The 24144-nt window shown below is 39.6% G+C and overlaps 1 protein-coding gene across 1 annotated transcript in view; it reads right to left on the reverse strand.

Moving 5' to 3' along the window:
• Positions 1 to 843: 843 nt before the first annotated feature.
• shisa9b (shisa family member 9b) overlaps positions 844 to 24144 on the reverse strand; it is a 32445-nt gene continuing 9144 nt past the window's right edge. The window contains exons 3-4 of the mRNA XM_049562191.1: positions 10765 to 10905; positions 844 to 6645 (exon numbers count right to left, since the gene is read on the reverse strand). Of these exons, the coding sequence (XP_049418148.1) occupies positions 6263 to 6645; positions 10765 to 10905 (524 nt within the window). The 3' untranslated portion in view covers positions 844 to 6262. The remainder of the gene's footprint in view (positions 6646 to 10764; positions 10906 to 24144) is intronic.

Raw genomic sequence — 24144 nt, forward strand, 5'->3', positions numbered from 1 at the left:
GGAGATCTGACATCTGGTGGGAGCTCTGAGAAGAGCAGCTGCTCCTTCGAGAAAGGGGTCAGTTGAGGTGGTTCGGGCATCTGATCAGGATGCCTCCTAGGAGCCTCCCTTTAGAGGTGTTCCAGGCACATCCCACTGGTAGGAGGCCCCTGGGGCACACCCAGAATACACTGGAGGGATTACATATCTCATGGGAGAGGGATGTCTGGAACGCTGTGCTCGGCCTGCTGGCCCCACGACCCAGTCTGGATAAGCAGTTGAAAATGGATGAATGGGTAATATTCAATCAGTTAAATTCATTTCACTTTGATTTACCAAAAAACTTAAGTGATTTCCACATCTCCTTCATTATGTCAGTGTATGTAAATGCAGTTCTTGAGTGTAACATTTAAATCTGCTGCATCATATTTAAAGTTTCAGAGCTATAGAGTATATAGCTGTCACCTTAGAAATAAACAGTTTGGTAAAATTAAGATATCAACTTGTGAGTTCACACAATTACTGATTTCCTGCCAGCACTACTCTCTCATTTGATCATTTTTAAGTGTCACATGACACGCTGAATGCGTCATTTGACTTGTTTTATGTGAACACGCACAGAGCCTGAAGAAGAAAGCCTGAATTAACAGAGCAAGCCACCTTTGTGGTACCCATTATCTCTGACTGAGGCTTTAGGGTTTGTCAAGTCACCTCAGGCAAAGAGTTGAATTTGCTTTGTGGTACAGCCCTCTGGTCAAGTTTTATACAAGGACAAATAAAGACAAGGCTGTAAGAACATCTAAAGAAGACACAGAGTTATTAAAAAATAATTTTAATGTAGACAGTATAATGACACTTCACTTTTTACAGCTGGAGCACGCTAAAACAGAAAGTCCCATAAACTGTAGTATATCATACAGAAGAGGTCCTTTGGCTGCACTCGAGTGCTCCTCCATGTTTTTATGATACCATCTGGTGTGGTGTTGAGGGGGCAGCCAATGGAGTCAGCTAGAATCACAATTACAAAAATTAAGCACCAAAAATGCTACAGACAATTTACCTCTGTAGAAATCTGTTTGTGATTATTTGCATCTGTTTTTTCTTTTGCTGCTGGCACACTAAACCCTACCACCGGCCAAATATTTGTTTTCCTTTTAGTTAAAAAGAAAGAGGTAAGTCAGTTGAACAAACCAATTACAAAATGCTCAGAGCTGAAGTAGCTTCACTGACAGGTAAATGGAGTCCCCTAACATTGTGCTACAGTTGCTCATTGCCAATGACTGTTTCCTTTGTACAAGGTATGCTACACTTGGTACATCTAATAAGTTGACATCGTTGGCGTGCACTGTCTTGCAGTGTCCCCATAAAAGGCAGTCATGAAGGTTTTCCACATTTAGAAATGTTTCATGAACCTTGAACTCTTCCATACCGCACTGAATTAGTTTCAAAAATACCACAATAAAACTGCATTACTAGTTTTAATGTTATTTTATATAATTCAATATAACAAAAGCATTTTTCTTTTAGAAGTTTAAGGTTTTTGCAGGACACTGGCAACATGGGGATTATATTTTACTGCACAAAGAATGCATGGAAAACATTTTAATGCTCAGTAATTTTCCAATAACTGGAAGATGTGAACAGTCGAATACAGAGGTTGTGTGTATATTTAACAGGGCATCTTGAACCAAGGTATCTTTGTACATAACAAGACACATAACAACATTCATTAGAGCAATAACTCAATCAAATGCATATTCTGATAATGCGCTAACAGAGATACAAAGACCTGGTAGTCATTGTAATGAGCTGTATTATTAGAACTTTGATCATGGGGACTTTCCTTTAAGCTTTACCAAAATACAACATTGCTGTAGTGATCTTCTTTCTGGGTGTTGCAAAGCAAACAGATACACACATAATGTGTTTAACTGGCAGTATAACAGTAGATCTTCATGTGTAAATACGGTGTTCTGTAGCTTAATAACAGTGATTTCAGTATCTTCGGGAAAAAAAAGAGTGCACTCACAAAACAATAGCATTCAGTGGCAATAACTATACAGCATTGGTTGCATAAATAAATAAATAAAAATCTCAGCTGAATTAATAGTTGCGTTTGAATAGTGTGAATAACAGATTTCATATAACAGTGAAACACTTAAACAGTTAAGTGAAAGAACAGTTCAGTGCACTAGATCAACATATTCTGGAAAAGACAGTTTGGTTCGAAGTCTGTGAGAATATTAACAGCTACGATTTGGACTTGAGAATACATAAACACACCATTATACTGTCCCAGCAGTTCCCACTTCCCACTTGTGTATGAGCTATGAGCGCACCTATGTGTGCAGCCTTGTCTTCGGCTGCTTGAAATAGTCGACCGCATGAGTAAGACTTGCAGGCAGGCATGAGCATCTTTTTATATTGCTTGGCTGGAGAATCAGTGCAACAGATGACAAATTGCACCTGAGAAACTTTTTAATTAAAAACGTTTTGCCAAGCGCAGCGCGAATGTCCTTTGTTAATGAGTTCTCGGTACGGTGCTTCAGCTGAGATTAAGGCTGGGCAACATATTTATAGTATATGGCTATTGTGATATGAGATTAGATGTCTTAGATTTTGGCTATCGCAGTATCGTGAGAATTCTCTTCGTGGTTTTAAAGGCTGAATTACAGTAAAGTGATGCAATTTTCTGAACTTACCAGACTGTTCTGGTGTTCTCTTATTTGCATTTACTCACTTAGTCATTATGTCCACATTTTGACCACATGCCTTGATATTGATATTGCGATGATTTTGTAAGGTTGACTATTGGTGCTTTCACAAAATATTTGCAAGTGAGATTTTTTGATAATCATCAGTAGTGTGGAGTACTTAGTGGGTAAAGGCAAATAATAGAGCAGCTAGAACATACAAAAATTACGATATTGAAAATTTTAGATGCTGTATAGCCTCATATAATATCATATATTATACACACTGTTCAAATAAATGAAGGGAACACTTAAATCACACATTGATCCTGATAGACAAATTATTCAAGTTGAAAATCTTTACTGATGTGCATTGTGTAATTTATTGAGAACAAAATGACGGAACAATGGTCAATAGAAACCAAAATCATCAGCCCACTGAGGGCTGGATTCAAAACTGAAATCAAAGGCTGATCCAACTTATGTTAATTTATAACAGCAACTCATAATGTGACTCAGTTGTGTGTACGGCCCTCGCGTGCCTGTATGCAGTCCTGACAATATTTAGGCATGCTCCTGATGAGTCAGTGGATGGTATCCTGGGGGATCTCCTCCCAGACCTGGATCAGGGAATCAGTGAGCTCCTCGACAGCCTGTGGTGGTACTTGGTGGCATCGGATGCACGATACATGATGTCCCATAGGTGCTCAATTAGATTAACGTCAGGGGAACAAGAATGCCAGTCAATGGCATCAATGTCTTCATCATCCAGGAACTGCCTACACACTCTGGACACATGAGGCCGGGCATTGTCCTGCACCAGGAGGAACCCAAGGCTCACTGCACCTGGTCTGACAATTGCTCTGAGGATTTCATCCTGATACCTAACAGCAAGCCGAGTACCATTGGCTATGACATGGAGGTCTGTGCGACCCTCCAACGATATGCCTCCCCAGACCATCATTGACCCACTGCCAAACCAGTCATGCTGGATGATGTTACAGGCAGTATAACGGTAACCACGGCATCTCCAGACTCTTTCACACCTGTCACATGTGCGTGGTGTGAACATGCTCTCATCTGTGAAGAGAACGGGGCACCAGTGGCAGACCTGCCAATTCTGGTGTTCTCTGGCGAATGCCAATTGGCCTGCATGTTGCTAGAGGACCACTAGAGGATGTCAGGCCCTCATGCCACCCTCATGGAGACTGTTTCTGACAGTTTGGTCAGAAACATGCACACCAGTAGCCTGCTGGAGGTCATTCTGTATGGCTCTGGCAGTGCTCCTCCTGTTCCTTCTTGCACAAGGAGCAGATACCGGTTCTGTTGCTGGGTTGATGCCCTTCTGTGGCCCTTTTCAGCTCTTTTCATGTAACACTCTCCTGGTATGTCCTCCATGCTCTTGAGACTGGGAGACATAGCAAACCTCCTTGCCACCACAGGTATGGATGTACCATCCTGGAGGAGCTGGACTACCTGTGCAACCTGATTAGGCTGCAGGTACCACCTCATGCTTCCAGTAGTGACAAGGACACCAGCAGAACACAGAGCAATCAGTCAGGAAGGATAAGGAGAGAGCAACTGTCATGTAAAACCATTCCCTTTTGGGGGTTGCCTTGCTTTTGCCTCTCCATTGCACCTGTTGTCACTTTAATTTGCACCAAAGCAGCTGAAACTGATTCACAATCACTTGTGCTTCCTAAATGGACAGATTGATATCCCTGAAGTTTATCTGACTTGGTGTTATACTGTGATGATAAGTGTTCCCTTCATTTTTTTGAGCAGTATATCATATCATATATAATATCAACGTATTGCCCAGCCCTGTGCGTAAATATTTTGTGAAAGCACCAACAGTCAACACTACGATATTGTTGCAATATCGATATCGCGTTATTTGGTCAGAAATATCATGATTTGATTTTTTTAATATCACCCAGCCCTTGCTAAGATAATTAGTTGTGACCAATATTAAAACATATTTCTTCAATAGTTAACTAAAACATCACTACAGCAGGTAAATATTGTTATAGTAAAGTATAGTATAGGGTCGATCAAACAAAAAACGTTTCATATGTCTTAAGTTGACCCATTTATTTGAGTAATAACACACAAAAAAAAACCTTTACTATACTTAACAACATTTTTACACTTATCCTCATGACAGAAGTTCATTAACTGTTATCCTCCAACACTGGAAACTGTTACTGTACCACTAGTTTCAGACTGTCCAGTCCAGATACATTCAATAAGTGTGAGATTTGGAATTAAACCATACACATTTTAATAAAAGCTGAGAGCTTTAACTATGATGCAAACTCTACGCCTCAATCTTTACACTGACAAGACTTTTGTTGGGGGTGTAATGTATAACTAAGACCAATCACTGTTCTAATACTGGGGCTTCATCTACAGTTTGTTCTACAGCAGGATAACCACACACATGCTGGTACTGATGAGAGGCACTATTACACCAATACGACACTGGTTCAACACTCTGCTGCTACTTCTCCTACAGAAGTAATCATGGAAACATATCAGTAGGATGTCTGTTGGCAGTGACTTGGTTCGAATGCATTTGTCCTTCAAAATGAGACATCTACAACTTTAAAAAGTGACATTACATTCACAAACTGAAGTCTTTAGTCATTTAGGTTAACAGTAACACTTTCACAGACTCATTTATCTATATATTTGTTATTTTCTTTAGAAATACGCAATGATAAACTTAGCTTATGAACCTCTCCAAAATGGATGTAAAGCATTTTGGAAACCTGAATAACTAACTTTTGGACAACATTTATGTGTCAAAGTCTGTTTCTTATATGAAAACAATTCTTATTTCGATCAGTGACAGTCACGGTCATTAATATTGTGGTTGACCAACTGATATTGCTCATGTTTTCAAGGTGGACTGTAGACATTTTGTTCTGATAATCAAGTTTAGCAAAGTCAGTTATCCTCTGCGTTCTTCCCGATTAACTTGTGTAATAAACTGAGGACTAATAGATCTTTTGTTTCAAATAAATACATCAACAAAACAGCTAGAATTTGAGCTGGTTAAAATTATTCTGGTCATTTCCCCAAATTTAACAACCCTGGACGATGCACTTGATCCAACACCTCACATTGCCGAATATTTTAATTATCAACAGTATTTGTACATTTTCCGGTAAAACGTAACCACTCAACCTTGATTGGATAAATAAGAAAGGTTTTCTCCTTTAGACAACAAAATTATACAATATACTTTAATGTTTAGGTCCATTGATATCTCAGTAAATACTGACAACAGTACTGTATGTGTCATGTCTGTGTTATATGAGTTATGTTTTGTTTTTTGTTTTAGCAGTTGGATTATACGAATACCAATGGAACATATTCATCACTGTGCCCTCCTGCAGAACAGTGATTGATACTGAGTCCTTTGATAGTACACTTCACCTTGAGGTGGCATCTTAAATGCTGCCCATCACATGCACAGCTGCACGTACAGTCCATGCTGATGTCTGACAACACCACCCACAGTCAGCAGCTCCTGCCTCCCTTTGACGCAGACTCCTTTTTAAGCCTGGTGCTCAGACATTCCCTCATACTGTCACTTCTGTCTTGCTGTTGGTGACAAAGTACGGTTGCGGAGGCAAGTAACGAGTGGTGTGCAGCTCCTTCTCTATGATGCAGAGTTTCTTTGGGCCATAGCTGTGTCGGAGGCCCAGCATGTCCTTGCTCTCCCAGGATCTTAGCACCCCCGGGCTGGCGGCAGTGTTGGAGCCGTAGCACAGCGACTGGGCGCTGCGGCTCTTGGGGCTCTTGTACTTGTGTCCATTCTGTTTTGACGACAGCTGTCTGGGCGGGCTGTAAGGATTGCTTGGCTCCGGCTCCATGTCCACGGCTTCCATGGGAAGGCTGCCCTTGGTTGTCATCTCGATCACTTGCCGCCGGTTGCTGTAGAAGCTGTCATTAGCTTTCTCTGCTAACAAATACAGATAAACAACATGATAGGTCTTTGTCATTTCTTTTCCCTTCATTAGCCATTGCATTGTGTGCTGAGTGCAGAGCTAAACAGACAGATAAAAATAGATCTGAAGTTAAATTTTGTTCAAAGTAGTCCAACCTCACATCATCAGGCATCACAACCAACTCACATTGATCATTTTATACAAATGCTGTAAATGTGCATAATGTTACACATAAAAAGTAAAAAAAAAAAAAAAAAAAAAAAAGGAGAAGTGGAACATATAAAATTAGAGATGAAATCCAGCCTTTATTCATTATAAACCCATTGTAAACCTGTATTTTTAGTTACTGCTACAATGAGTTGAGCACTAAATCCTATGAATTCTAGAAATCCTATGTCAGTTGTTCCCAACTGATGGGTCTCAGTCCAAAAGTGAGTCGCGGGTCCATTCTAAATGGACCACAATTAACTTGAAAATGTGTCAAGTTAATAAAAAACACACTTTATTTGTAAGTACAGTTCATTTATGGCACAGAGCTTTTGTTCTGAAGTGCCATATCCTGCTGTAGAGAGTAAATAACATATAGCCACTTAACAGATGCTGTGTCTCAAATCGCATACTTCTGTATTTACACTTAATATTTTGAGTGCATAAGTGCGTTCACACTGAGACGTATGGAAAAATGCTGTGAGCTATGAGTACCTGGATGGTGCACTCACATGGTCAGGAAGCTGAGTGTGGAACAATGGACACTTCTCGCACTCAAAGACCGTGAACGTTGCTGCTTTGTACAAATACATGTGTTTTTGCACTAAGCACCACTATACTATTGTCAGATATAAACCAGCACTATGTTTATTGGGTTAATTTAGCAGTCTGTAATGATTTGGTACCACGAATGATAACGCGAATGCTAATGCTAGTTTGCTAACTAGCTAACTTGCGGTCGTCAATTCCAGTGTGTGCACAATGTTTGAGACAATACTACCCTGTCGAAATTTGCGCACTACGCCAATACGTACATAGTGCACATAGTATACTACGTGGAAGTGTACTAATGGAAGTATGTGATTTGAGACACACCAAGAGACAGCAAACTAGCTCAACAACATGGCCAAACATAAGTATGACGCTGAGACTGTTTGGACCTTCAACTAACAACAAGACTTAAAATCTTACCTACCTACCTAGACACTGGCTTGCCTATCTACTAACAGACTAATTCTTTGAAACTAGAAGAAGCGTAAAGCAGCCTGCTTCACAAGGGACTCTTGGCTGAAGGAATATCTGGACTTACTAAACATCGAACGGGCAGCCTACCTGTTAAAAGACTTTGAAAAGGGGCTGGAAGACCACTGGGACACTGTCCTTACACTTTTGAAACAGTTGTTCTGTTAATTGCTATTCCTGTGTTTTTCCTATCTGATTTTCCCTTGTTAAATGTACGTTAAATCTAAAAGAAAGAAATAACAATAAAACTGTTTATAACAGAAAATCTTGTTTACTTTACTTTAAATAATAGAGATGATAGATAATGTTGTATTTGCATCTTTGCAAGGAACTCTGTCTATTACTGCCTTATCTTTGATGTGTTACTCAACTGTTTATGAGGATAATATTAACAGTAAATAAAAATATAGATTTAATAATTTTTTTATGCACTTATGCATTTCATCAGCCCTGCGAATGTCTGCAGGCATTCATTTCGGGTTGCATACAGCCCTAACAGCCTCCATCAACCAGTTACAGGGCAGTCTGGGGCGAAACCCAGGGCATGGAAAGTCTGCTAAACACTGCCTGCACCACTCATTAACACGTCACAACGTAATGACATGACATGTCTTCCCCAGTGGAAATTATGCCCTTGGTGCACAGTAATGTAGTGTGGAATCCTAATAGTGTTGTGTAAGTTGTGGTAGCTTTAAACAAACTGTTACAGGAAGTCAAAAATAGACCTCTCTACATATTTTATTTTTTACATTTCCTGTCAGACTGCAAATATATTGTGTGAGAGGTCAGTTAATAATTAAGCTCCAACTACAGAGTATTTGTTGATATTCCAGTATATGGGATTATTTTAGTACGACTCCGGCTGAGGTGGCGTGCAAGTATATCGCTGCATAGTATATCTTGTCTTATGACATTTGTCTTGCCTTAATCAGCTGCTGTAATTTGCTCATAAAACAACTGCAGTGTGATTTTGTGTCTCCAATCAGGTGCAGACAATGTATGAAAACAGCACTCACTTGAGCACTAATTGAGCCTGAGCACACCAAGCTCCAGCAATAGCCTTTTCTACTGTAACATTTCTGACTTTTTTTTTTTTTTAATGAAATGTCTCCCAGATAACCTTTAATGTGGTCTCTTCATCAGTAGCAAGCTGTAGCTGTGCTCTGGGTCTCATTTCATGGTACAGGAAAGAGATGTAGTAAAGACAGCAGCAGCTTCAGTAAACCCAAATCAGTGCTGGTAGATGAACACATATATATATTAGTACCACAGAGGCTCACGTGGCTCACCGTGTACAGTATAGATGCATCTCATCACCACTCTCCAACTCATTTGTGTTTTGATTGCTCCTGATTGTCTCCTGTCCCCAGTCTCATTATCTAAGATTTGCTCTATTTTTATTTTCCCTAATGATGAGTTTGTTTGACAGCACTTCGGTGTATTAGCAGCAGAGAAGCTTCAGCTGCTAGCATGGATCACAACGGGCCGTTTCATGTGATTGGACCTACTACACACATGCTGGTAGCTGCCATCCCCTCCGTGGCCACATCTGTCAAATACAGCTAATTGATTCATCTATAAAAAGAGACTCCCGTTTCGCAGTGCTAAATGGCATCAAATACAGATCCACAAATACCTTCACTCCATACTTTGATCCTGCAGATTTTTTTTCATTTATTTTTTCTCTAAATTTTCAAAGCAAGGCGTACAGGCAAAAAAACGACTGTCGGTCAGAGTGGAGTCAGTGAAATTTAAGACTGCTTGTTCTTTGAAATACAACCAAAATCAATATGAAAGGCAGTGGAATATAATGTATTTAAAATACGGTTAAATTCTTGTTTTTTAAAATTATGAGACAAATCAAATCTTTAAGTTTAAATATTACCAAAGGGACCTCTAAATGATGGAATTTGGTTTTAAAGTTTGCACATAGTGTAAAATCTAGTGGTAAAATGATCTAGCAATTGATCACCGGTGATGGTACTTGGTTATCAAGTGTGCCTGACTATACTCACCCATTGACTGTTATGGTATTTTCATATCAGCATAAACGCATACTATTTTCATAATGAACCTAAAATGATTATTTCATTTTATTTTATGATTTGCATTAATTTATTTTCACTTCCATCCTTTGACACTACAAACGTGTTTTTCTTCAAGACCTAAACACTTTGGCATTGTCTCGCTGACTGATACTATTTTGGTATTTGCTATTATTTCTTGTCTCAAATGCTGCTTGTCCAGGCACTGTCTGCAGACTTTCCAAAATTAGCACATGAGAAGAACAATAAACTTGCGTCTATAAATAAACTTCCAGTCCCCCTCTCTGCTGGCATTGACGGACTACGGATTAACTGACAAGGATTTTCTGTCAGTGGGAGACTTGATGGAGATTTGAATCGACTCCTATTTAAACAAAGACGTACGTGTCATTTCGAAGCACATATATGACAACACGTGTTGTGTAAACAGGATTCTTGCTGCACCTGAAGAAGATACAAAATAAAAGACTGAAAAATGGCCACTTTGAGAGAGATGGCAGTGAAGCTTTACTAATAACTGCAACTAGCAGAACATTTTAATAACATGGTTTTTGTCTGTTGAGACAATTAATGTTTAAAACAGAATTAACCACGATTGGGATTCCATGAAACATTTTATGAAGCGTTACAGATGAATTTTCTGCCTCATGAATTTACAAATGCATCCTCATGATTACTCAGATTACAGGTTCAGTTGTTTCCGGTTCACTCAATTAAACCTAAACACTTCTCCTTATAAGACCCTGATTAATTATGCCTGTTTTATTTATAAAGGATGTAATGGGCTGTTTAATCAGATCAAATGATGAATGGCAACGTCTGGTTCATCATGACGGCACATCTTAAACAATTTCTTACCCACAGCCTTAAGCGTGGCGTACTTGTTGAGATCCTTGACAGGCTTCTGTTGTTCGTAGGGGCTGGCGATCTGTCCCACGAGCGGGTAAGGCTGCGCTATCAAAGTCGATGCTTGAACCACGTTGTTCATCTGGTTGCTATCTAAAGGAGGGAAAACACACGCTGTTAATGCAGAAATTCAGTGTATGTTGTTTATAGCGACAAAATTCCTTTTGATCGATGTGGTAATACAGTATGTTCAAATCAAGTGTATGTACCGTTTGCTTTAGCTATTACAAGATGTGATTAAAAATATATTTAATATTGTATGTTGAAGTATATACAGTAGTAAATGTAAAACTGTTTAAACTGGCTTGGTTTCCTTGATGTGACTGTTGCATGAGCCGAGGATATAAATCAGCTGGATGGATGGATGTGAATATAGAATAATTGTTTCTCTAACCGGGTAGTGTCACTTTGCCTTAAGTAGACTTTTCTGGGGACCCAGCTGGAGAGTCATGACTGCTCTTTGTGAAACTGTACTAATCCTACAGTAGACATCTGGTAAATTAAGGGGTTCACAGCAAAGAGACTGGCCCCCTGCCTACTGGCATGACAGAGCAAACAGATGTTCAGAGTGTCTTCTCTGGAGGAGATTAGTGGAACGTAACAATTCACAGGCAGCGGTTTGAAGAATGCTGCATGTGCTGTGTGTTATATATATCTGAGAAGAGATATCAACATGTTTATATAACACGCGATACTGATAGATTGGTGCATTGATTACTTACTAAATCACAATGATGGTTGGTTATATTAAAGGGGACCTTTTAAGCTTTTCCTTATTTCCTGTCAGAGATATAATGATACAGTATTGGTTGATCATATTAACCCTTAAAAAACCAAGCCATTTTTTGCTATTTTTTGTCCGCCTGGCCTCTCTGTCTATTAATACATGTATAATCTCAACCCTTTCATGCACAGTCAAGTAATGAACATCTTTTTTTTTTCAGGACAACCTGGGCAATAATAATATGTATGCTAAAATGATGCCACATGAATGGATCAATAGTTATATGAGTATAAAAACAAAAGAAAAAGCAAAACGGAAATTGAATGTCACAGAATTTAATTCAAAAAAGACACAGATCAACAATGTACAAGCTTTTTCATTTCAAATATGTTTCTCTCAGGCCTTGGCTATCAGGAGAAAAAGATCCCAACATTCTAACACAAACACAACAAAAAATATTTACATTTTTACATTTTTTCTCCACTCGTTTTTTCCCTCTCTTCCTCAGTCACTTGTGCCACTCCTTGAAACAGTTTCTGTCTGGAACAAGACAGAGGGCTACATCACACATCTCACACTTCCAGGGGGTGGACTGTTGGACCTGCCTGTCCTTTCTGCAGAGGATGTACTTTTTTCTCCCAGCCGTGGCCTTCTTGCCCTTATCCTCTACATGGGAGACTGGCACGGGAATGTGTAAGCCCTGTGCTCTTTGAGGAGGGACATTCACCGTGACACCACAGAGCTGAGCTGTCAACTCTTGCAGGAAGCCTCTGTGGCTCATGGGTTCCTGTTGCCTCTGCTTGCACAGATCCTTGTGAAGGACATAGCTGTTGGTGGCAGCAATGTCCATGAAATGGTAGAAGAGGGTGCGGTACCATCTGTTGGATCTGTGTTGCACAGAGTAGTACTGTATCAGCTGGTCTGATAAATCAACACCTCCCATGTGCTTGTTGTACTCCACAACAGGTGTTGGGCATGGGACAGATGTTGTGATCCAGCTGCCATCCTGACTTTTCATCCTCCTCTTTACAGTGGCTCCATCAAATGCTCGGTGGATCGTGGAGCAGACAGAGACCTCTCGTGTATCCATCCACTTGACGAAGATGAGTGGGCCTTGGCGCATCCACCTGATGGAGCCTCTTGGGACTTTTTTGTGCAGGGCATTTTCAGATGTCTGGGGGCACTCTTTCCTGTTGTCTCTGTAGGTGCCACATGCTCCCATGTTAACATTATACAGTGCCCTGAAAAGCGTTGGGCTTGTATAAAATTGTCCATGTACACATGGAAGCCAGTGCCCAGGTATGCTGGCTTGATCAGGGACATCACTGCGTCGTAGGCTAGTCCAACTCCTGATGGAAACTGGTCTTGCCTGTGTACACAGTAAAATCAACTGTGTAGCCGTTGCTGCTGTCTGCCAGCACAAAAAGCTTGAAACCCCATTTAGTAGGTTTTGCCTTCATATACTGAGTCATGCCAGTATGAGCCTTGGTCGCCACCATCCGCTCGTCAATCGCCAGGTTCTGGTGGGGGTGGTAGTGGGCCTTACAGGCATCCTGGATGGAGACCATAAGGGGCTTCAGGCGAAACAGGCGGTCATGCCCTGGTGTCCCCTTCTTCTTGTCATTCTCCACATCTTGGTCAGGATCACTCAAGTGGACATTCCAGGAGATTACCAGGTACCTGTTCCGTGGCATGACACTGGCTGGGAAGGTCAGGCTGAAAATGGAACCAGTTTCCCAGTAATCCTGGACTGCGTTCATCTTCACCAGGGCAAAATAAAAGTACAGTCCCAAAAACTTATGGAATTCCTGGGTGGTGATGTCCGTCCATGAATATTTTTTGCCCTGTACAATATTTTTTGCAGCCTGTTTGTTTGTGTTCTGACACAGTGTTTTCACAACATCATCTGTGAAAAACAGTTTGAACAGGTCCAGTGGTGTGTACATACTGGTGGAGCTTAGTTGATGTCCAGGGGTTCTTACTGGGAGGAACCTCTTTGGCTCTGGAGCTGTGTCTGGATGCTCCTCTGTTTTCCAGGATGCGGCAGAGGCTGCTGACTGTGGCCTAAGAGGAGACCTGGACCTGCATCCATCTCTGGACCTGGCCCGTCCCCTTCTGGTTGCTGAGGGGGTTCTCTTCCTCCCAGGACCTCCAACTGATGGCTGCAGCACAGCAGAGGTTGATGGCTCTTCCTCCTCTTCTTCAGAAGAAAGAGCATAGTTCACTTTTCCTTGTCCCCTTCTGGAAAGTGGCAGAGCAGCCACAACAGCAGAGGAAGTGGAAGGAGAACCAATGTATCAGGAGGGCCTGCCTGTTGTTGATGATCAACACTGTAATACAAAAAATATGAGAAAAAAGAAAAAAAAAACATTAGATCTTATAAAGCCTATCAGATTATTTTTCATTTCACTTCTCACACTATGTAATGTCTGAGTAAACCCCACACTTTCACATTCTTTACAGCTAACATGAGACTATTGAGCTCCATTCCCACCCAGTAAACAGCCAACCAGCCAACCTAACACAGGTGTACTAAAAAAAAAATATGTACATTTTATTTTATTTATTTCGTTATTTCAAATAAGGCCACTTACTCTTCAGCAGGGTCAAGTCCCTCCTGGTAGACCACCTCCTCATCTGTCAGGAATGACTCTGCTCCTGACTCAGAGTTGCTGGTTAGCATTAGCTCCAGTCCGTCACCACCACCATTCAAAACTAAATCCATTGCTTCAGCAACAGTGAAGCACCTTTTTGCAGTCGCCATAGTTCTGAAAAGAACTTTCCCCTCTCCAAGTAGTTCTGAAAAGAACTTTTTGCAGTAAAAAACATACGTGCGCACAGGAAATGCGGACTAAGCACATGCCATATAGTGCGTAAAGCTTGTGTGTAAAGCTTGTGTACATTTCCACGTTCAAAAGTTGTTAGTAAATGTTTATTTATCTTTGTTTTGGCCATGGGAGATTATTATTCCTTTGTTTTCGATACTGGGAGATAACTATTTCACCTCACGCTGATCTTTGGCTGCTGGGATTGGATGTCACCGTCATAAAAACAAAAGAAGAAGAAATCGGAGCATCTCATTGGTCGAGAGACCAACCGGAAGTCATCAGCGTTTACATCAAGCTTCAATATGGAGGTCCGCTAACATAATTTACACATTTTTATCACAAAATATAATGAATAATGAACTTATCACGGAGTTATCACGGTGAAATTCATGTGCGAAGTTCCCGGAAAAAACGCCGCACTTAACGGCTGGATTGAAAACCTTCTCGAAAGGCTAGAATTGCCCCGAGCTCACCATAGATCGCCCAAAGAGTATGCTTGTGATAGCAATTTTCCCCATTAAGTTTTGTTGTGTGGTTCCCGAGATATTCTGCAAAGTACCGACGCTGTCGCGTGGGAACGCCCGCGCACCCGTGGAGTTAGAAGGGTTAAATGTGGTAATAATTTACATACTTTGCAGTCTCAGATTAATAACACAAAATATAATCAATGAATAAATGATGTAATTTTAACATATCAATTGAGATTAAACTTTACTGATCTCTGTTTCAGTTTTTTCTACCTTTGAGACAAACTCAGAGGGATTGAGGGATTTTTATGGAGTATTCTGCTGTGTTTGCATTATGTAGCCTACACTGCTTCATGTAGCCACATGCTAATGTCAGGAAAACATATAATCTTGGTTGCTGATGTTGTTAATGTGACCTTGATTTTGGATCATATTCCTGCTTTAACAGGTCTGGTTGTGAAGATGTTGGTTTTATCTGTGATTTTCCATGGTAGAAAGCGCTGCTACACTCATTAACAGTCATTCCTCAACTTCAAGTACACTGCTACATGTAGCAACATGCTAATGTAAGGGAAACATATAATGTTGGTTGCTGATGTTGTTAATTTTGCCTTGATTTTGGATCATATTCCTGCTGTAACATGTCTGGTTGTGAAGATTTTGGTCTAGAAGCTTTTACTGGTATAAAAAGAAAAAAAGAAAAATAAAAGTCTCCTTTAGGTAGTATGACCAGCAAGAAATTCAGCACCAACTACAGAATGGATGTCTGTACATATGCATATAGTGCAAGTACACAGATGTTGTTTGTCCAACCCATTATGAACAAGTATCTACACATACATGCAAACACTTGAGGCCATTCTTGATAAATAGGACATAAATGGTTGCCATGTTTTATCAAAGATTAGAGCTGAGGTAAACACTGTATCTAACTTTCTCCATGTGTAACAAGTTGGTGATTTCTGCCAACCAGGTTTTAAAAGAAGGCACATCCTCAGTTTTCCAGAGTTAAATATTCATTTTTGCCACAGCCATGCCATGTTGTATTGTCTTTTGTTCCAAGTGGGATAGAGCTAATAGAGCCACTATACTCATTTAAAGTCATTACTCGATTTCAAGTGCACTGCTACATGTAGCGACATGCTAACATCAGGGAAATGTATAATCTTGGTTGCTGATGTTGTTCATTTTGCCTTGATTTTGGATCATATGCCTGCTGTAACATGTCCAGTTGTGAAGATTTTGATTTAAAAGCTTCTATTGGTGATTTTCCACTGTGGAGGATGCCGCTATTCTCATTTACAGTCATTCCTTGACTTCAAGTACACTGCTACATGTAGCAACATGCTAATGTAAGGGAAACATGTTATGTTGGTTGCTGTTATTGTTGACTTCTTCTTGATTTCGGATCAAATTCCTGCTAGGACCAGTTGTGAAGATTTTTGATTAGAACCATTTACTGGTGAGTTCTCAGGGCAAAAAGTGTTGCTATATTCCATTCTAGTCATTCGCCTGTTCACAGTGATGGTTTAGAGACTCCAAGATTGCAGATAGGGAAGACCCCGAAATCCTATCAATCAGAGCAGACTGGGCTTTTTCAGGAGGGGGCCATACAGAGCTAAAATGGAAATACAGTTGTTCCAGCACAGACAGTGTGAGGGAAATAATATCTTGAGCATTTAAAACGTGTAAACATGTTCTAGTAGAAACCCAAAATACAAGAATGACACTGAAAATGAGGATAATAGGTCCCCTTTAAATATCCTGCAGGCTGTGAATCAGCACTCCTGTTGATGTAAATGGGTTCCTTTAAAGGTAACCTGACTCACAGGAATTACCACTATTAATCCACTATGAGTCCAGCACCAATAACTTAAATATGAACCTTACAAAAATAACCATCAACTCATCATTGCCCTTGCTAATGGTTAAAGTTTACAAACTTTCTAAATTGTGGGGAGTCCACTAGTCCTTGGTCTAGAATGTGTCTGATAAAAACAGATCATTAATACAGAAAATAGGTTAATTAGGCTCTTATTCCCCACTGGTCAGCAAGAAACTTTATTACTGTGCTAATTAATTTCTGAAAGTCTCAAATTATCAATGCTGTCTCATGAAATGATGCAGAGGACGGCTTTGACAATCCTTTTCACTCCACCGAACCTCAACAAGGGGGTGGGGTGATGAGTAAAATCAGATTTCGAGGTCATGTAAGGTAGCAAAAGACTGATGGTGTCACGGTGTTCTCTTTATGATAAGGCTGTCTTTATAACAAGCTCCTGTGTTATCCAGCCTTATTGGAAACCTTACTAAAAACTGTAGGCCTTGAGAAAGGCTGCACAGTACGTTCACATGTACAGGTAACTTATTAAGCTCAGTAATGGGTCGGTCTTAATAAACCAAAATTTCCAAATGCTTCACTTCCCTGCATCAAATCTGTCTGTGTTATCTTGTCGGGTTCCTTTCTGGGCTTGTTGACCTGTTTCAGTTTCATATAATTCACCATAAGTGGGCCATGCACACAGGCTCTCATTCAATGTGATCTTCTTTAAGCTAAAAGTCACATTAGATGATCTGCTTCCATAGAATACATTGCATGTACCTCAAAAAGGATAACTGCTTTTTAGGACATCCTGGGAACATACAGTATGTTAAACACGTGTTTTCTTTCAGATAATCTCATTCAACCATGGACAACTATTCTTATATTAGCCGAACCATCCACTCTGGAACAACTTTGTAAACTAAAGCATTTGAGTGGTCACCTGACCATTGTGCTCATCTGATCCTCCAGTCAAGGTCAGGGTCAGGGTATCCCCTTTAAAGGCAGAAGCCACAGACAGTAAATAATTCAAATGAAGATCGATGTACACTGAATGCTTCGGCCAAACTGTTTTGTATCCCAGTATATTCAGAAACTTTATTTTTTGAGTGCGTCTGAATGCCTCAAATGTCCTCTATATATAGTCTTAAGATGATAATAGATTTCACTACATCTCTTAAATGAGGACAGTGCTTTTTGTAAACGTCTGCTGCAACTTTGCTATTTTCAGGATGCCAAGCCCAATTTAAACCGAGGGGCTGGTTCATGTCCTTGTTTATCTCTCCCTTTAATGTTTATCTGACTTTGTGATAACCGAGTGTCGTTTGTGCTTGTACTGTTGTCAGAGTCACAGCTTTTATGCCAGCTGCTGGAAGAAAGTAGGCCACTTCTGGAGACTTGTAAGGTTAAAGACTCCATGGTTGTTGCGGGAAATAAGCGAGTTAACACTCCAGACACAGACACCACCCCGGAACTCATAAAAGATTTAAGAGAGTATTTTGGGAGCTGTGTGCCCCGAAATAAATGGTGCAAGGAGAAGGGCGCTCTTATTTACAGGCAGCCTACTTTCAAGTTAGTGGTGAAAATATTCTATTATCTAAGAGTCAGTATCTCTCCACTTCTGTCAGACTCCAGAAACTTTGTATGAGAGCATTATTTGTAACTGTTAGTTTACCTAAGTACTACAAATGTGTACACTGTTTGATAAAACACCTTTATGGACAATGAATTAACCTACTTATTGATTATGTAAGAACCGTTTTGAATCATTCGTGGACAGGCTCTTATATGTTTCATTATGTCGTACAAAATCAAGATGTATAAAGCATGTTGGAAGTGTCTAAAAAGACAATACATGAAATACTTTATTTTGGTGTGATGTCGTTAATATAAAGCAATCAGAGTATAAAGTTCTTTAATAAGTTAATCATTAGCTTGACAAAGTCATTCATGCTGTTTGAAAACTGATAGATTGTTCATGAAGCATTAACAAGTTTATACAAAGGCTCATTTTTCTTTCTTAATTGTGAAGACCAGACACATTTCCTGACCAAAAGCTTATTATCCCAAAGCAAATTAAAAGTATCAGTCAAAATATCTTAATTATCTAAAAGAGACAAATTCAGCTGCATTTATGCCTGTAGCCTGATACAATCTGATATAGATGATTAGACATTAGTGAGAGGAAAACATGCACCTTCACATTTATAACACTGCTGCTACACATGAGCTCCAAACATCACAGTATTCATAACCATTTTTGAATGGCAAGTCCAAAGTATTGCACACTGCATGAGCCCTTTTTAGCAAATGTATGTTATAGGGGTGTAATGATCGATGTGGATCAATATTTCAGTTAAATGATCAACGATCCAATGTCATCGATGCAAAGTGAAAACATCGATCCATATTGTTATCTTTGGGATATGCTTTTATTTTGAAAGTCTGTGTCACAGTCAAACAGTTGAGAGAAAGACAATGAGGATAACGTTTATTTAATCGGGAATACATCAGTAGAGTGGAAATATTTCGGATTTCCGTGAAAATACAGGTCAACAGACAGAGCATATAGCTATGTAAGTAATGCTGTTATGAGAAATAAAATGACGTAAAGTTACCTGCCTGGACGGCCATCTCACTCTGCTAACTTCTCACTACGGCAACATTAGCTGCTCTGTTTCAGCAATGAAAAAACGTGCACGCAGACTGATATTAAACTGAGCTGTTCTGTCAGGAGATGCAGTGACTTAAACTAACGGCGAGTAAGAAAAAAAATAACGTTACATGTAATCTGTTAAACTATAAGTAGAGGAAAAAGTCTGCTAGCCGCTAGGCTAATTTATGCAATGTAAACATGCTAAAGCTAATAATGGGTCACTAGCAAAAACAACTGGTTTGTCTATGAACTTTGACAGTTATTACTGAGCTGAATTTGATACTTATGTTAAATGATGTTGTTAATCCATGTTTTATTGCTGTTGGATGAAGTTTGCCATCAGGGTTTTAAACCAGATAGACCTGGAATTTTTTGAAAAAGATGATGGTTTGGGTTAAAATGAAAAGATTTCTTTCAGAAAGGACTTTCTGATAGAAAGCCCTGAAGGTTAACATATCCCATGTGGTGTTTTATATGTGTTGGTGGAATCAGTTTAAAGTGAACTTTACAGTTGTTTACATTATTTGTGTTATCATACAAAAGCAAAAATAAAGGGGTTGCAGCTTCCTCTGTGACAGAATGTGTTAAATGGGCAGATAATATCGTCTCATATCGATCACAGGCCCCTAAATTGCATCAAACTGAAATTGTATCGTGGCAGACTTTGTAATATCGTTGTCCAGAGAACTGATATGATATTGTATCGTGATGAAACTTGTGATTTACACCCTTATGTTACAGTATTATGATTGAAAGACATTACAGTTGCAACATAAGTTTCAATTTCGGTGGGAATGGTAATTTTTGCATTTCATTTTCACTGAAAAAAATATGAAAATAATAATGATGGGATTTTTGCTGGGACCGCTGCCAAACAAGCATGTTCCCTTACATCTGGAATATGATTTGGAGACTGGGGAACCTCTGTTGCAACACAACGCTCCTTTTAAAATAATATGTTGTGACACAGTTTACCTTTTTAAAAAAATTTCAGCTCCTGCGATTTGGATATTGCACTTGGCCATTTTGCAGTTTCGATAATGCGTCGACTAATTATGCAGCCCTATTACATAACATTACTATTTATCAGTACTGTGTCCTAGAGCCATCACTTGGCTTTACTTCAAAGCATTTCATATTAGTTCAGCTTGACTGATATAACCCTGACTTCCTTTCTTGAGCTCCTGCATAGAAAACAAATATTTAACAATTTTTACTAATAATACCTCAAACTATTTAGGTGCACAACTTTTGTGAAATAGCCTATGATGCTCTGGAACAGCCTTATTTAAATTACTGTCTAATTTTGTTAGTAATGCATGGTGCAGCTGGAGCTTTGGGATATGACAGTCGGGTTGGTGTAGAAAGCTATTTTTTTTCCCCACACTATTAAAATAAACTTAAGCTGAGACTTCCCTTTCATCAGTTGCATTTAATAGTAAAGACTGGAGGTGCACCACTCAAAATAGAGAGGGGAATTAGAAAGCAATAATGACTCATACACATTTTGTCTTCACACAGGTCCAACATTAAAGTGAGCAGGCAAATTGTGTTTTTACACTTGGTGAAATGTTGGAAAACTGATTAAAAATAAGTTTCAGTGGCTGATGGTCCCACTGTATCTGTGGTGGCAGCGGTCAGCATGGTGAAAACTGAAGCTAAAAATCTGTACGTTTCTCATTTCACTATTAAGAGTGAGACAACCCATCAGTCTCCATCCATTTTAGAGCTCTCACTTTTGTCAGTCGGTAATTATCTCCTTAAAGATTTGAGGCTTCGGCGTACAGTTCAGAGTAGAGTATATGGCAGGTGGAAAATAGAACCATAGGTAGGCTCTACATTTGGTAGCAATTTCTCAGCTGCTGTCAGAGGTAATGCTGCTGAAATACATTTCTATCTGGCAGTGAGGAAATGGACTGTCATGCACCAGTGGAGTGTTGGCAGTGAGCGGAGACTTTGTTCTCTCTGGCTGACTGCCTGGAGTAAAAAGAGGCCACACTTCACAATTGCCCCGTGCGCACATGGCCAGCAGGACATGAGCATGATAGCACGGGTAGCCAAAGAAGCCCAACTCACAAAATCTGCATTGCTAACGTCTTGAAAAGAATGAGAGCTCATAGCAAAGTCTACCAGATTCTTTTTGTTATCTTAACACGTGAGGAACATGGGGCTCCTTTCTGGGGCATTTCAATCATCGCTTTGCACCACTGTCTGTAATATATAGTGACTGTTACAGCTGGAGCACAGTCACACCTGCTGCCAGAGAGCACAGCAGGAGAGGACAAGTACAGGACGGATCCATGTGGCAAAGAATATCACCTCACCTCTTGCAACCTTGGAAGGATTGCTGTCAAGAAAGCAACAATCATGCCTGTGCTGCTGCCAACTCTATTACACAGAATCCCTCCAGTACATCCCTCCATACAGCTGTGACCCAGCTCCCTGTGTCCAAGGTCACCTATCAAATGAAGAGTTACAGCTTTCTTTTCTTCTCTGTCGTAATATATGATTTGTATAGCAATATTTAATCTGAATTAGGGATGGGGCAATACACAACTTTATTATTGGGATAAAAAACACAAGTTGATTGTGGTGAATTTCCATTATCAAAAAAATTGTGAACATCGTGTCAGATATATCACAACATTTTTGTGACTATAGGTGTGTGACACTGTAGGGTTGACTATTGGTGCTTCAAAAAATTTGACACAGTAGATTTTTGATAAATAATTGTCAGTACTGTAGATATGATCACTAAGTGGCCAAAGGCAAATAACAGGGTGTCCACAGGTATCAGACGGTTAAATTTAATGCTTTCTAAAGACACCTAACCAAATTTAGGACAGAATTTTGGACAAATCATGCTTTACTTATTCAAACATTGCAGGTAAGCAATGAAGGCAAGTTGTATATATGTGGTCTTGTGCAGAGTTGCGAGTTATGTAGGAATATGAGAGTTATTATAGTGAATTAAGTCAATCTACGTTTTGCCACCAGGTAAGTAGGTAAAATGACAGTATTATAGTTTTTTGAAAAATTGTAACATTAGAAATATGGACTTAAACATAGAAAGGCTTCACTCATTTTCATAAAAATATATTTAAAAATGGATAGATGAAATGTTTGTGGTAGTTAAGACCTCAAACATTCAAATTTAAGACTATTCATTGGTTTTTAATGCCTATTATTAAAGGGCCAGTGTGTAAAATGGGTTGAAAACAGTGACATCAGTGGTCAAATTCTAGATTGCAGGGCTCACTCGCTCACCCCTCCCATCGGGTAAATGACGGTGGCCTTGTAGGGACAAAAAGCCTTGCACACAAATTTTTCACAAGTAGGTCTATCTAGCGACGAGGTGAATGTTTATTTAGTAATCTAAACCATGTTACGATATTGTAATGAAGCCCTCACGAGCAGGAGACCAGAGAAGCGTTCGGGAAAAATACCCGTTTATTTGAGCACTCCAAAAACTCTGGTAACACTGCAGGGGGTAAAAGACTCCATCCCAAACTCTGACTCTTCTAGCGTAACACACACACTCCATACCACATACTCGTTTACCATTCCGAGTGGGGACCCCCTCCCCTCTCTGCTCCACCAATCTCCAGCCCGCACACTGACTGACAGCGTAGCCTGTAAACAGAGCTCAGCTGTTTATTTAGCCTAGCAATATCTCCGGACTATAGTAGCTGCAATGGATGACTTTGAACGCGATTTTGAAGAGTTTCTTGTAGCGGACACAGACCCAGAGCCATACCTGTTTGAGCTGGAGCATACAGAAGAAGAACTCCATGTGTTTGATGCTGAGTGGACGAGAAGAGAGGCTGAATGCACAGAATGGGATTTGGTGCTACCATCGTTGGGGAGATATATCATCAGGAAGAAAGTGCCGCAGAGAGTGCATCACAAGGAGTGAAGTTGCGTCTTCTTTTCCTCACAGATGACGGTTCGGGTTCATTCTCTCCTGTTGCGTGGTAAGTGTGGTCCATTCGCAAACTTTATAACTAAAAAAACTTTTCACTACTCTCTATCGATGAACTACTAACACTCTCTGCTGTTTCCTCCTCCTTCTTCCTTCCTTCCGCTGTCTCCGTTGGTTCATTTATACACACGAAACGTGTTCTCTGGCTGGCTGGATTGTCCACTCGGTCTGCCATACATACATGGCAGCGCAAGATGGTGACCTCTCTAAAGCAAGGCCCTTGCTATATATGCTATATATATATATATATATATATATATATATATATATATATATATATAATGTGTAAAAGCATATTTATAAGGCTACGAAAACCAAACGAGTTTTATTTTATAGCGATTATACACTTATATAAACATATTAATGGGTAGGATATTCAGATTCAGATTCAGATTGACAATAAACCACGCTAAATATTACACACTGGCCCTTTAAGGCTTATTTGTAACATTGAACCATTGAACTTGAGACATTTAAGACTTTTTAAGGACCTGAATAACAGTTTGGTAAATTCAGAAAATTACATCACTTTACTGTAATGTCCTTAAACCCAGAAAAAAAAATACTTACAATATTACCATTTATAAAATCTAAAATGATATCTGGTGTCACAATGTCGATACTGATATATTTCCCAGCTCTGATGTTCACTAAAATAAGATGTGTCCAACATGTGATGCAATAAAAATATTTGTCTTTTAATTAAATTTAAAGTAAAGGGATCCAAGTGTGTTTTAGTGCCATTTAAAGGGTCTTAAGCATATCTTGATGATTACCAAGATAATATTGTGAATTGTAAGTATTTTGTCCAGGATAATGGTAACATGAAATTATCATATTGTCCCATGCCTAT

This window comes from Epinephelus fuscoguttatus, linkage group LG19, assembly GCF_011397635.1.
Source record: "Epinephelus fuscoguttatus linkage group LG19, E.fuscoguttatus.final_Chr_v1".
NCBI classification, from domain to species: domain Eukaryota; kingdom Metazoa; phylum Chordata; class Actinopteri; order Perciformes; family Serranidae; genus Epinephelus; species Epinephelus fuscoguttatus.